The sequence below is a fragment of the Ursus maritimus genome, unplaced genomic scaffold, assembly GCF_017311325.1.
Source record: "Ursus maritimus isolate PB19 unplaced genomic scaffold, ASM1731132v1 scaffold_3, whole genome shotgun sequence".
NCBI lineage: Eukaryota > Metazoa > Chordata > Mammalia > Carnivora > Ursidae > Ursus > Ursus maritimus.
The window spans coordinates 87,150,419-87,164,982 of record NW_024425563.1 but is presented as its reverse complement, the minus strand read 5'-3'; the positions used below and the strand labels follow the sequence as shown (position 1 = coordinate 87,164,982).

Here is a 14,564-nt window from a genome sequence, read left to right as displayed (position 1 = left end):
TGAATGATACTAAAATCATTATGTTTCAGTACTGAAAAGGGTACTAGAGTTCATCTAGTCCGGCCTCTTCATTTTATAGTTTAGGGAACTAAAAGCCTGAAATTTATTATTAGTAAGGGCTCGGAAAAAGCCTGTGGTCAAAATCTATAGTATTTGTCTGTGATGAGAGGGGATGATGGAGAAAGGATGTTAATGTTCAGTATCTTCAGGAGGTGTTTTACACTTGAATCATAGCTAGACAAAATGATTTCATTTTTAATTTTTCTAATGTTCCAAGTTCATTCCTGGCTAGAGTATTGTATCATTCCATTTCTGTTCTCTCACTCTCACTAATTCTGATCTTGATTTACCTCCTTTGTGATTTATAGTTTCCAACACCCCTATTTTCATTCTTTATTACTTCAGTTTAGTTTGCTACCCAGACTAGGTTGCTGTGATTATCTATTTCAGAAGTGTTCTCATTTCCCACCAGGAGTGCGCTATTGGCACTTGAGACCCAGCGTGACTAACAGCTAAGTGCTTTATTAGTAGCAGTCTCTGACCCTCCCGTGCCTGCCTCTCTCCCACCCGGTCACCCAGATGATCTGCTTCTGATTGTCCTTTTTCTTTTCCTGTCTTCTCAGGCTCACCAGCTTGAAACTTCAAGATCCTAGGCTCTTCCCTGCCTCTTGTCCATTGTAGTCAGTCATCATCCAGTTCCTTTCCAGTGCTTCAAAATCTCTTGTATCTGTCCTGTTCTTTATATTCTCATTGCAACTCTCTAGTTCAAGCTGTGTTTTCAGCTGATTATTTTATTTTCTCAAACAGCTTAGATTGTGATATTTAGAAAAATCATTTTTTATTACTAACAAAGTAAAATAAATTAAAACTTTTACAGAATGCCACTCAACATTGTCAGTGACCAGATTCTTGTTATCAGCTCAACACTATCTTTTATTATGTGTTTTATTATGTGCATAACATTTGTGGCAATATGATCTGTTTATTGCTCCTTAAACGTACTCTGTAGTTTTCCTCTGTCATTTCTTCGTGTATTCTGTTCTTCTTTAAAAAAAAAAAACAAACAAAACCCAAAAAAAAAACCAAGAAAAACTATCTTCACATAAATAAATGTTTTTCATCCTTCTAAGTCTGGCAGTCATCTATTCCAGTGGTTCCCAAATGGTTGCCAGGCCAACTGTATCAGAAGCATCTGAAGAGCTTTGAAAAAACTGTAACCACGTCTCAGTGTGGTTCAACTGAATCACAGTTTTTGGAGTTGAGATCTTGTTGGCTACATTTTTATAAAAAAGATCTTGAGATAGCTTTGGGAATCTCCGTTCATCTATCCTCATCATTTTTAAATATATGAAATCGACATACAGAGGAGAGAACTGTGTTACTCAAATGGTATCTATCGGGTAACTACTCATTTCAATGATAAGTAAAGATGGAGAGATAAGAAGAATTTCTTGGGAATTGGAACAAAGGCTATTCTAGCATTCTGTTAACTTTTAGAATATTAATAAATGATCTGAGAACCAATATTTTATACTACTCATATACTGAGTACTAGGTATTTTATTTTTTAAGATTTTATTTCTTTATTAGAGAGAGAGAGAGGGAGAGAGCACAAGTAGGGGGGAGTGGGAGAGGCAGAAGGAGAAGGAGAAGCAAGCTCCTTGCTGAGCAGGGAGCCCAATGGAGGGCTGGATCCCAGGACTCTGAGATCATGAACTGAGCCGAAGGCAGACATTTAACCAACTGAACCACCCAGGCGCTCCACTGAGTACTAGGTATTTTAAATGTGTTATTTAAGGTTATTTAAATGTGTCATACAAAGAATAATATTAGCAAGCCAGTCATAAAAATTTACTTACTCATTTACTTATTCAACACCTATCTATCTAGCAACTGTGGTAGATATTATGAATATTGAAGTGAATAAAACAAATTTGGAACCTTCCCTCAGAGATCTCAAAATCTGATGAGGAAGGAAATATTAATACTGTAAATAAAATAAAGCTTGGTGAGTGATAAGGTAATTTGCCGAATGTCACACAGATTATAGCAAAGTTGGGTTTTCATCCCAAGACCGTCTACTTTTAAAAGCCCACATTCTTTCCACATTAGCTATGTTTCCAACAGATCAAGGTAGAGGCAACTAATACTTGAGCTCTTCATTCTGTCTTCAGTGCTAGATCAGTTATAAGGATTTTTTCATTTACCTGTAAGGTTGGCACTGCTATTTTCACTGTAATGCAGATGAGGGCACTAAATCTCAGAGTAAATTAAATAATTTGCTAAGGTTTTTACTACTAACCACTAGTTCTTGGCTTCTGACTCCAAAGACTGTGAAATAAGTATAACAAAAGCTTATGATAGAATCAACAAATCCAATAATTGGTTATTTGACAAGATTAAATTGATAAATACTGAAGAAGACTGTTAAGGGTAGGAAAAAAAAAGTTTTTTAAAAGGCACACATTACTAGTATTATGAAAAGAGAAAGTTGACCTAATTATAGATTCAACAGAAACTAAGTTAGTAAGAGGACACTAGGTATAACTTTAAAACAGTACACTTGGAAGTTTAGATACGATTGAGAAACTTCTAGAAGAACAACTTACCAAAAATAACACTAGGAAAATTTAAAAATCTGGTTAGTTGTATTGGCAAAATTAATTATCATTACACAACTTCCCTCAAAGAAACTTCAAGGACAGATAGTTTCACTAGTGAATTTATCCAAACATTTAATCAATCAGCCAGTGTTTTTACAAACTCCATCCAAGAATTGAGAAAGAAGGAACATTTACCTGATTATTTCATGAGGCCAGTATAAACTTGATATCAAAACAAGAATATTATGAGGAAGGATATAAGCTATCTCTCTTGAAAATTCAAAAATACTAAACAAAGTATTAGCAAATATAAGTCAGGACATCTAAAAAGGATAATTCATCATTACCAGGATGGCTTTAGTCTAGAAGTACAATGTAATGTCATCAATGAAGGGAAAAATTTGATCATCTCAGTGTATGCAGAAAAAGCATTTAATACAGTCCAACATCAGTCTGTGATGTCAAAATTCTTAGCAGAGCTGGAATAGAATTTTCTTCATTCAGGGGTATCTCTGAAAATCTCAGTAGTGAAATATTTAAGGTTTTCTACTTGAGATTAGGAATGATACAAAGATATTACTCTTACCACTTCTACATAGCAACATACTGAAAATCCTAACCAGGGTAGTAAGAGAAAGCAATAAAATATAGAAGGATTGGAAATGAAGAAATAAAAACTATTCAAAAATAACATGATTATGTATATAGAAAATCCAAAACAATCTCCAGACTCTTATAATTAATAACAAAACTTTGAAAGTTTGGTAAAATTCAATATATAATTATATAATAATATATATAATAATATATTATATTATATATTATATAATTATATATAAAAATTATATATAAAAATACAATATATATTATATTATATTATATAATGTTATAATATATTGTAGATTATATATATATTATATTATTATATAATAATATATATTATATTATTATATAATAATATATATTATATTATTATATAATAATATAATAATCAATTGTATTTTTAGTATACGAGCAACAAAAAAAACCTTTAAAATTACCACTTAAATATCAAAAAGCACTAAATGTATAGAAATGATTCGAATTAGAGATATGTAATAGCTCTTCACAGGAACTGTAACATTGAAAAATTGAAGAAGACCTGAGTAAATGAAGAGAACTACCATATTCATGGATTGGAGAATCATCTTATAAAGATTTCCATTCTTTCTAATTTTATGTATAGATTTATGTAGTCTCAAAATTACAGGAGCTTTTTCTTTAATGAAAACTGTCAAGCCCATTATAAAATTTATATGGAAGTATCATAAACCAAGAATAGCCTATACCAAATTGAAGAAGAACAGATATGGAGGACTATCAGACTTATTCTAAAGCTACAAAAATTTATACAGGTGAATTGATGTAATGATAGACAAATGGTACAGAATTGAAGGTCCAGAAACAAACATATAAATGGAAACTTTATTTACTGCAATGGTAGACTTTGAGAGCAAGGAGGTGAAGATTTTAATTTCCTTGTTTGTTTTTTTAAGTAAATTTTGATGGATCAGTTGGGTATTTGTATGGAAAAACACAAATCTTGGTTCCTATCACATACAGAAAGTAATTCCAAGTGGATTATATTTCTAAACGTGAAAGGCAAACCAGTAGGTTTTCTGGAGAATAAATTCATGAATGAAAGACATCTTCATAAATGTGGGATGGGAAAATTTTTAAATAAGATACTAAAGGTGCTGACCATAGGTTGATATAATTGACTGCATTTAAATTAGGAACTTCTTTTCGTTGCAAGACTTCTTAAGTGTGGGAGAACATACTTGCAATACATATAATTATCAAAGTGATTACATCCAAATATGTAAACAACTTTTACAAATATGTAAGAGATGAAAATAACCAGTGAGAAAAATTGGCAAAAAAAAAAAAAATGAATATGCACTTCACAAAAGAAGCTATCCAAGTGGATAATTAACATGCAAGAAGGAATAACTTCTTAGTCATCACGGAAATGTAAATTAAAACCACAGTGATCATTCCAAAGAATAGCTTAAAAAGATGATAATTCTGGATTTTGGTAAGGTTGTGGAACACCCACAACTCATGTATTGCTGCTGGGGTGTTAAATTGGTACAATGACTTTGGAAAATTGACAGAATCTGAAAACACTAAGCATACAAATACTTAATGATTCAGCATTTCTACTCTTACTAGCAGAAATGCATATTCATATATGTTCACTAAAAGCTGTGCACCAGAATCTTCATGGCAGCATTATTTAAAGTACCGAAATGATGGAAATAACTCAAATGTACACCAATTGGGTGTTAGTTGGGTAGATACACTAAGGTAAATTTCTGCTCAACAGCAGTGAAAACAAGTCAACTACTGCTACATGCAACAACATGGATGAATTTTACAAATAAGATATTGACTAGAAGGAGGCAGACAGAAAGTATTAACTTTATGGTTCCATTTATGTAAAATTAAGAAACAGGCAAAACTAATCAATGGTGTTAGAAATTACAGTAGTGATAGTATCTGGAGAGATGCATTTGGGGAGCCACAATAGATTCAGAGCTGCTGATAGTATTTGGTTTTATAGCCTGGGTGGTAGTTACATAGATAACGTTCACTTCGTGATAATTTTTAACATTGTATTTACATAATTTGCCCACTCCTCTGTATGTTAAAGAATTTTATTTCAAATAATTAATATTTTATAGTTTCCCAACTCACAAATGATATGTTTATATTAAGCTATGAATGTGAGTGACTGGCATTAATTGAAAAGGTGGTCATGTAAATTGGAAAGCTTTAAATTACAAGTAGAATTATTGTAAGTATTATAAATTACAATTATTTCCAATTTGCCATATTAGATGCTTCTTTAAGAATGAGCTAGGGGTGCCTGGGTGGCTTAGTCGGTTAAGCAGCCCACTCTTGATTTCAGCTCTAGTCAGGCTCTGTGCTCTGCACTCAGCTCAGAGTCTGCTTGTCCCTCGCTCTCCCCGCTGTATGCTCTCTCACTCTCTCTCTAAAAATAAATAAATTTTAAATCATTCCCCTCCCTAGTTTAAAAAAAAAAAAGGGAAGGAGCTGTATGTGTTTCTGTATTGAAAAATTTGGGGGAGTTAATAATTTTTGAAATGGGAAATGATGAAGACTGGTCCATGTTAGCCAGATCTTTCAAGTAAAATATGACTTTAAAAGTCTTTCAATTAACATACACATATATCTTACAATGTATATTCAGCTGATAATACTGCAAACCTGCCATATTTTGAAAAGCTATGCTTTTCAGATTCTTTGAGAATAATAAAGGCAATAAATATGATTTTGCAACAAATATCTCTATTCTACTTTTATAAAGTGAATTCTTTGAGGTTGCTCGGGTAATGCCTTTTTTTTGTATTATATAGACATTTATATAATGATAGAGGAAAATTCTTTGCAGCTGCCTAATTTTCATCTTGATCTCTACTAAAAAGTAAAAAACTTATCGCTCTGGGGAAAAAGGAACAAATGGCACTAACAACAACCAAAGTGTATCGCTATCCCCCGTGTTTCAGTTAACAATTCTATGTGAAATAGCTTATTTTCTCCCATTTTCTTTGATAGTTCACTGATAGAGAATTGACAGTATATACTAGAATTAAATTCTGTTATATCCATGTTAAATTAAGCTTTTTTCATTAAAACATTTTAAATGGTGCCCATTTGCTGCTTTTTCTTGTTTAATTAAAAATCTAAAATGGGTATTGTATTCACTAACTTGTCTGCTTTTTTCTATAAGCTGATTCTGTTTTGCCTCTGGGGGTGTGTGTGTTACTGCACCGTGTTCTATTATTAACATCAGTATGTTTCAGAAGTAACTTTTTGTCTTATTTATCAACTTAACCATTAAGAATTTAAGTTAATGAAATAATTTAACTTTTAAACTAAATGCTTCTAATAACAGTCACTGAATCATTAAGTGAAAGCAGACTTTCACCTGTTTGGGCCTGGAAATATATGTTAATGTACTAGATTCTGGCTTGATAATTCATTTGCTTGATGACAGAGTCAATAACTTGTTGATATTACTATGGGCTCAATCTACTCACAGCGTTTTTACTACCTGCCTCACCGCCTAACTCTCTCTGCTTTAGTCATTCGATTTCAGCCACAATCAGGGCCTTTTTGCTGTTCAATTAGCTGCCAAGCATTTTATTTACCTCAGCACTTTCATTGGTGTCTGTTCAGTTCTGTTTTTCCCCATCTCCTCCTCAGACTCCCTCGCTCATTATAGTCAGGTCTCTGTTTGAAAATCACCTCAGAGATGTATTCTGAGTCTTCTCCGTATTTACCCCATCATTCTCTATTCTTATTCCCTGATTGATTTTTTTTTAATTTTTTTAAAAGATTTTATTTATTTGACAGAGATAGAGACAGCCAGCGAGAGAGGGAACACAAGCAGGCGGAGTGGGAGAGGGAGAAGCAGGCTCATAGCTGAGGAGCCTGATGTGGGGCTCGATCCCAGAACGCTGGGATCACTCCCTGAGCCGAAGGCAGACGCTTAACCGCTGTGCCACCCAGGCGCCCCCCCTGATTGATTTTTTATAGCAGTTATCACTATCTGATACTGTTATATATATATATATATATTTAATGTATTTCTCAGTAAACATAAGATCCATGAGGGAAGGGACTTCGTTGGTTTTGCTTACTACTCTATTTCCAGCACCTGGAACCAAGACAGATACACAGTAAGCACTGTATAAATATTTGTGGTTAGAATGAATGAATGAATGAAATATAATGACTAGTGTCACTCTGCATGGTTCAGCCCTCACTTAACTCCGCGGAATTCGTTTATTTATTCTCCAAACAGATGTAGGGTTGTTGTTAATTCCAGCATGGCTCTCTTCATAGGCATTGGTGGTAAATTTTAAATAAGCTCTAATAATATAACCGATTTCTGATCTTCTTATTATCCTTTAATGGAGGAGAAAAAGGGGAAAGGGGAAAATAATATACATAGTATTTAACTGTGTCTTTTATGAAATAAATAATGACTAAAAATAATACTTGCTCCAAATGCACTCTCTTTCTTCTTGTCTGTGATAATTTAAAAAATATGGTAGTAACTGCTCATGTACTACTTAAAGTTGTAGATTCATATTAACTTTGTTTGTTTTCCTATTTATACCTATTCTCCCTGCCATCCTGACCTTTTTAAAGAATCCAACCCAAGTCGGAACAGCTCTCCAGGTTTTCCATAATCTTGGAACTTTGAAGGCTACTATTACCAGCATTGTAGATGGATATTGTGCTACTTTAGAAGAACATATCAACAGTGCATTAGACATCAAAGTTCTGACTCAGCCTTCGCAGTCAGCTGTGAGAGGTATGGCTATGGTTTATATTTAGCTGCTTTATTTATTTATAACCAAGAAGCCCTTTGAATAGTATGTGAAACACTTAAGTTTCAAAGCAGTCTAATGACTCATTTTTTAGTAGACAGAAAATGAGAGAAGAAATTATGTTTCAGAATGTATTTATAACTTTTTTTGTCTAATCAGTGAGTTGAATTGGCCAATTGGTATATTCAGAACTTCTAGAAGAAAAATCTATAAACTGTGGCTCCACTTAGTTCAGAGGAAACAGATGCAAGAAAAAAAAGGAACATTTTTCTTTCTGAAATCTTTATCCTCACATGTACTTCTTGAGACAGAAAATATTTTTTAAGGAAATGTAATTTCTCCCTTTACGTTTTGGGCTTTTCCTTAGAATAATCCCGGTATTCAGGAGCAAAGAAGGCTAACTGTGGACTTAGAAACCGATAAAACCTTTGGGAACATTACAACCATAACAAAATCTAAAAAAACTATGAAAGAAAGGTATGAGAGAGGAGTAGCACTACAATAGCGCTCTGCAACCTTTTTCCTGCCAAGATGTACCTGCTGATGGCATTCATGTATAAAACACCCTTCAGAGACGACATAGGAAAGACTGCATGTTATGTGTGCCTCTCATCTAACCAACATATCTCTGCATTTCTCTCCTTGTATTCTCTCTTCTCTCCTATTTATATGAATGAGCTTTGCTTGCTCCTAGCAAAGACCAAGTATCCTGCTCTTGTGTTAGATCCCATGTCCCAAGGACATTGCTTTAGCAGATCCCCTCTGTCTGCCATGTAGTCAGTTTTCCTTCTTTAAGTCTCTTTCCTGTTACATACCTTCTTCTGCTTAAAGACAGATCTGTGTTTGACTACATTTCCTTCTTCAGCTCTGCTCCCCCATTTTATTTCTTCAACTACAGAAAAATTCCCCAAAGTTGTTGTGTATACTTACTGTCTCCACAGTTTTTCTCTTCCCATTTTACTTTAAGATCTTTATTTGTTTATTTTAGAGAGAAAGAACAAGGGAGGGGGGGAGAGGGGCAGAGGGAGAGGGACAAGCAGACTCCGCACTGAGCGCAGAACCTGATGCAGGGCTTGATCCCAGGACCCTGAGATCATGACCTGAGCTGAAACCAAGAGCTGGACACTCAACTGACTGAGCCACCCAGGTGCCCCTCTTCCCATTTTTCTATTGGCAGAGCTGCTCTGTCATCAGAGTTGTCCAAAAAAATAAATAATACATATAGAATTAATAACAGAGTTCTTCATACATGGCTTATACTAAAAAAATATTTACAGTGAGTGGTTATTATTTTTATATTTGGTACATAAACATAGCCTTAAATAACAAAAAATATATGTCATTCATAAATAAGTTGCACTAGATAAAAAGAGATAAAAGAATCTTAGATCTTAAAGGGATTTTTAAAGGTTAGCCTTGGCCTCTGAATAGGTCTGTATTAAGACTGTCCCAGAAGGGGAGCTTTGAAAAGAAATTGCCAAAGGAGATTTCACTCTCAGCTTTTCCCAGCAATTATTCTCAGAAAGTTTGATCTAATGTTTAAATTTCCAGGAGCAGTTTAATCTCATTCCCTCTTGTGTTGTGAAGAAAAGGGAAAAAAATGAAAGCAGTTATTCACATGCTGTCAATCCTAATGTACACCCTTTCTGTTGAAGGAAGAAGGAGTTTTAAAGCCTTATTATCATCTGTTGAGGAGTGGATACTGTGATTTAATGTAGAAACTTTAAGCGTCAATTCTTTATTATTTTTTTAAAAGAATAATCACTAATTTTTTGGTTTTTTAAATGTGACGTTGGCAATATTCATGTTAATTTGCTGACCTTGTTGATTATATTGAGATTATGGAGTAGAATGTCCTTGTTTTTTGGAAATAGACATTAAAGTATTTCAAGGGTGATGGGGTATCATGTCAGTAACTTATTAACAAATGATTCAGGGAAATTTTTTTTTAGTACGCTTTCAAATTTTCTGTATGCTTAAGATTGTTCCAAAAAATTTAAAATATATAAAATTGATATAATTTTAAGGGGAAAATATTACCTATGATGTATTTCGGGAGCTTATAATTCAATAAGAAAAAGATAACTCAATTGAAAAAGTTATGATTAGGCAGTTAACAGAAGAATACATTTAATAAATGGGAAAATATGTTCAGCTTCTTCTTAGAGGATGAACTAGTTATTAGGGAAATACAGATAAAACAAGATACAATTTCTCAATCATGAGATTGGCAAAATCTAAGAATTAAGTGTTGGATGAGAACAGAAATTCTTGTATGCTGATTGTAGGAGAATGAAATGGTTCAGCCACTTCACTCGGTTTTATCAAATTGTTCTCTAAGGTTAAAACTGTGTGCACCTTGTGATCTTATAATTTCTCTTAGAAAAATATACCCTAGAGAAACTCTGTCATTTGTGTATATATATATATATATATGAATTTTTATTGTGTTATTATTTGTAGTAGTGAAAAAGGAAAAACAATCTTTCCTCCAGTGGAAATAAAGTGCTGTCGTTGGGTCTCAGTTTTTTAGTGGGCCTATGCCTTTGTACCTTGAACTTCACAAGTATACTAAATTTTTTTTTCTCCTCCCTGGTGTGTGAGAGAATGACCAGAGTGGGCTGGAGTTGGGTATTTCCCTTCCCCAGGTCATTTAGGTTCTGATAATACCTCAGAGGGTCAGGCTCTGGTTAACTAGTTTGCCCTCAGGGCAGGCCCTGTTGAGACTAGAGTCCTCTGGTATATTTCAAGGTGGTTCTTTTTTTCTTCCTCTTGCTGGAGGCACGAGGGGATTATTCTCCGATATTTACTGTGGGAACCTACTTGGGCTCCTGGATGCAAATCTCAAAATATTTAGGCCCCCTATGACTGGGTATGCCTGGAGCTTTTAATTCTCGGAGTTGCCCACTTTGAGCCTCTAGCAATTCATCAGTTATAGTTCAGGTTTTCCTTCCCTAGCACTGGCTGTCACCATCTGTTTGCTGCTAGCAAGGCTCTGCTTTCATACGTGGAGACTTCCTGTATTCACCTTTCAATCTCTCTGATCTTGGGGGCAATGGTTTGCCATGTGTCTTCCCCTCTCTTCCAGGTCCAAGAGGAGTTGTTGATTTCTCAGTCTGTTCGTCATTTTACTTGTTGTTAGGACAGAGTGGCAACTTAGAGGCTTCTCACAGTTGGAACCAGAAGTGGAAGTTGCTAATTCAGTTTTTACCCCCTATACCTCACTTGTTTCTTTGATGTTGTTAGAAGTAAGACAACTGACTCTAAATGGAGTCACTTATGCTAAACCCCACATCACCAAACTGAGACATAGCTTAAGTACAGTTTCAGCCTTTCTCAGAAATGGAATCTTAAACCAGTCAATCAGGAATCACTTAATTAGTACTAGTACTAGTAAGGTAATTCTGCCCTACTGCCCCTTAGAGGAAAGTGACCTTGTCATAATCAATTTGCTTTTTTTGTCTAGTATAACTTCTCTGTTCCTGCTCCCTTCTGCCTATAAAAATCTCTCATTTCATACAGCTCCTGAGAGCTCCTTTCTGTATGCTACATTTGTTGCTGCCTGATTCATGAATCACTGAATAAAAGCCAGTAAGATCTTTAAAATTTACTCAGTTGAATTTTATTTTTTAAAAATGTCCATATGGATCTTTCCTTATCTTTGAAGTTTAGTAATTTCTTTAGGATATAGCTTGGCATTGAATGCTCTGTATCATTTTTTTTTTCTGAGTTAGAATATGGTCTCTTTTGTAGGTTTACTTTAATTATATATTTGAATATTTTTATTTTGCATTTGTTCTTTTCAGCAACTTTAATTATGCACATGTAACATCTTATTTTCCATTTCTAATATCTTTTCCGTAATTATGTATTTTTGAACTTTATTTCATTCTGTATAATTTCCTCTTGCTCATTTCCCATTTCTGATTGTGTTTTTACCCTTGATCATTGTATTGGTTTGTTATTTGTAATGTGTTCTTAATCTCTGTTAATATATTTACACTAAGAATTTTCCCTATAGTTACTCTGAGACAGTGGAAGACTAAGTAACCCTTCCCATTGTTTCCTTTGGGAATTTCTTCGGCAACTTAAGTTCTTTTCCTTCCCCCTCTTCCTTGTCTCTCAATCTGTGTTAGGTCCTATATTATTTGTTTCTGATTGTTACTCGTCTTTGTAAGGTACTGCTGTTTGCTGAAGAGTAATGTAGGGGTGGTTGTAGGGAGAGACTAGGACAGTCTATAACTAGGATTAAGTTTGTTATCTAGAGTAACCATTCACCAACTTATTCCCTTCTATCTCGGGAACACATCTTTCCTCAAATTTTCGATCATTCTAGAGCTTGGTGTGAGTCCCCGTAAAGCCATTTAAGCAATTTTTTTTAAAGATTTTATTTATTTATTTGACAGAGATAGAGACAGCCAGCGAGAGAGGGAACACAAGCAGGGGGAGTGGGAGAGGAAGAAGCAGGCTCATAGCAGTGGAGCCTGATGTAGGGCTCGATCCCACAACACCGGGATCACGCCCTGAGCCAAAGGCAGACGCTTAACCGCTGTGCCACCCAGGCACCCCCCCATTTAAGCAATTTTTATGTGGAAACCTCACGTTCTCTGCTTTTCTTTCCTCGTTCACCTCATTTTTACCTCTAAGAGTCTCCCCAAACTAGAGGGCTATTTATCATACAGTGCAAATATCATTTTATTATGATTTCTCTTTCAGCTTTTCTTTGTTGTGATTCTGCAACATTAAACATTTTATTAGCTTCTTCCTTGGCTCATCCATGTCTCCTCATTTCAGCTCTAAGCAAAGAATCCTTGGATAGCCTGCCTACATTTTTACAACTGATTTTAAGGACAATTTGGCTTTTGCTCTGGTCTAAGATGACAGTTCTCTAGTTCCTTCTTCATTTTGATTTATCCTCAGCATTTGGCGTACATAACCTCAGGTTTTATGCTTTAGTTGATTTTTTTTTTTTTTGTTTCTTTCCTTTTTTTTTTTTTTGAAGTTCATTTTTCCCCTCTACTTTTTGTTCTATTTTCATTGGCTTTTAAGGGAAGAGAGTAGAAAAATGATTTTACTCTACTATCAATAACTAGAAATCGTTCTTAAATATTATTTTTTTGAGAAACTCTTGGTTTCTTCTATCAAGTTAATAAAACTTGACACTGTTTTGTTTCTTGATTCTCCTACAGCTAGCTGATAATGGCATCAGTTTTTCTGTTCTAATTATTCTTTCTCCTCTTCCTTTATATAGCTGCTCTATGTTCAGTTGGTATCTTTATCATGTTGATATCTTCAACAAGATGTATTTAGCTTGTGAGGATAAAAATCTTTAAGTACTGAAGTAGTAAGTAAGAAAAATGGAACCTCTCGAACTAGTTGAACCAATGATTGTGATCTCATTTTTCTCTGCTTCAGTTTCTCCAGTAAATATAAACAGAAAATAATACTTCCTCATGTATCTGGTTCTATTTACTTTAAGAGAGTAATGGGTTAATGTGTCCCATAATTCTTTATCATAAAATTGAGCTATGCATATTCCAGGAATTTGACCAATACTTTCTAATTTTCACAAAGGCACTGTATCCCCCTTCTTCATTGTTATGAGTTCATTCTGTATATGACATGTGAGCTAATTGCAGATTGTTAAAGATTACCTCTCTATTCCCTGTATGCTTTTCTTTAATAGTCTGTACAACATTGCAGATAATTTTTAAAATTAATTAGACCTAGATTTCAAGCAAGAATTATTCATACTTTAAAGCCATTATTTCTCTCATACGTGCTTTCCACTCTTATCAGACTAAAAACTAATAGCATCTCTTTGCTGACGATACATGTAATTCTTTTCTAAACTTAAAATTGTTGAAAAACTATAATGAAACAGCTTACAAACACAGCCTCTGGTTTTCCTGATTTATTGCCCTCCTGAAAACAGGATAAACTAATCACTGATGGGCTCTACTGCATGGCTTTAAAGCTTAATTTGGATTAGAATTTATACTTTTCTTTTTCTTTTTTTAAAGATTTTATTTATTTTTGGAGAGCAGAAGTGAGGGGAGGGGCAGAGGGGGAGAGAGAGAGAGAGAGAGAGAGAGAGAGAGAGAGAGAATCTCAAGCAGATTCCACACTGAGTGCAGGGCCTAACATGGGGCTTGATCTCATGACCCTGAGATCATGACCTGAGCCGAAATCAAGAGTTGGACGCTTAACTGACTGAGTCACTCAGGCACTCCTGGAATTTATACTTTTCTATTTGAGACTAAAATTCCGTTTTTCTGTGTTGAAACATTTTGGACCTGCACAGATAGCTGTGTTTGTGCATTACCTACAAGAACATTCTTAGACATCACTCTTAAGAAATTTAACATTGATATATTAATATTTCTTAATATGTAATCCATATTCAACGTTTTTCACTTATTACCCCAAATATTCTTTTTAAACCTTTTTTTCCCCAAAATATTCTTTACAGTATTGTTCCCCCAGCTTGAACCAATCAGGATTATGCTTTTCTGTTAGTTATCTTGTCTCTTCTCTCTCCTTTAATCAGAACAAC

The 14,564-nt window shown here is 34.3% G+C and overlaps 1 protein-coding gene across 1 annotated transcript in view; it reads left to right on the top strand.

Moving 5' to 3' along the window:
• Positions 1 to 14,564, top strand: part of COG5 (component of oligomeric golgi complex 5) — a 277,974-nt gene that overhangs the window by 144,587 nt on the left and 118,823 nt on the right. Inside the window, exon 8 of the mRNA XM_008703618.2 lies at positions 7,827 to 7,992. Within this exon, the coding sequence (XP_008701840.2) occupies positions 7,827 to 7,992 (166 nt within the window). The remainder of the gene's footprint in view (positions 1 to 7,826; positions 7,993 to 14,564) is intronic.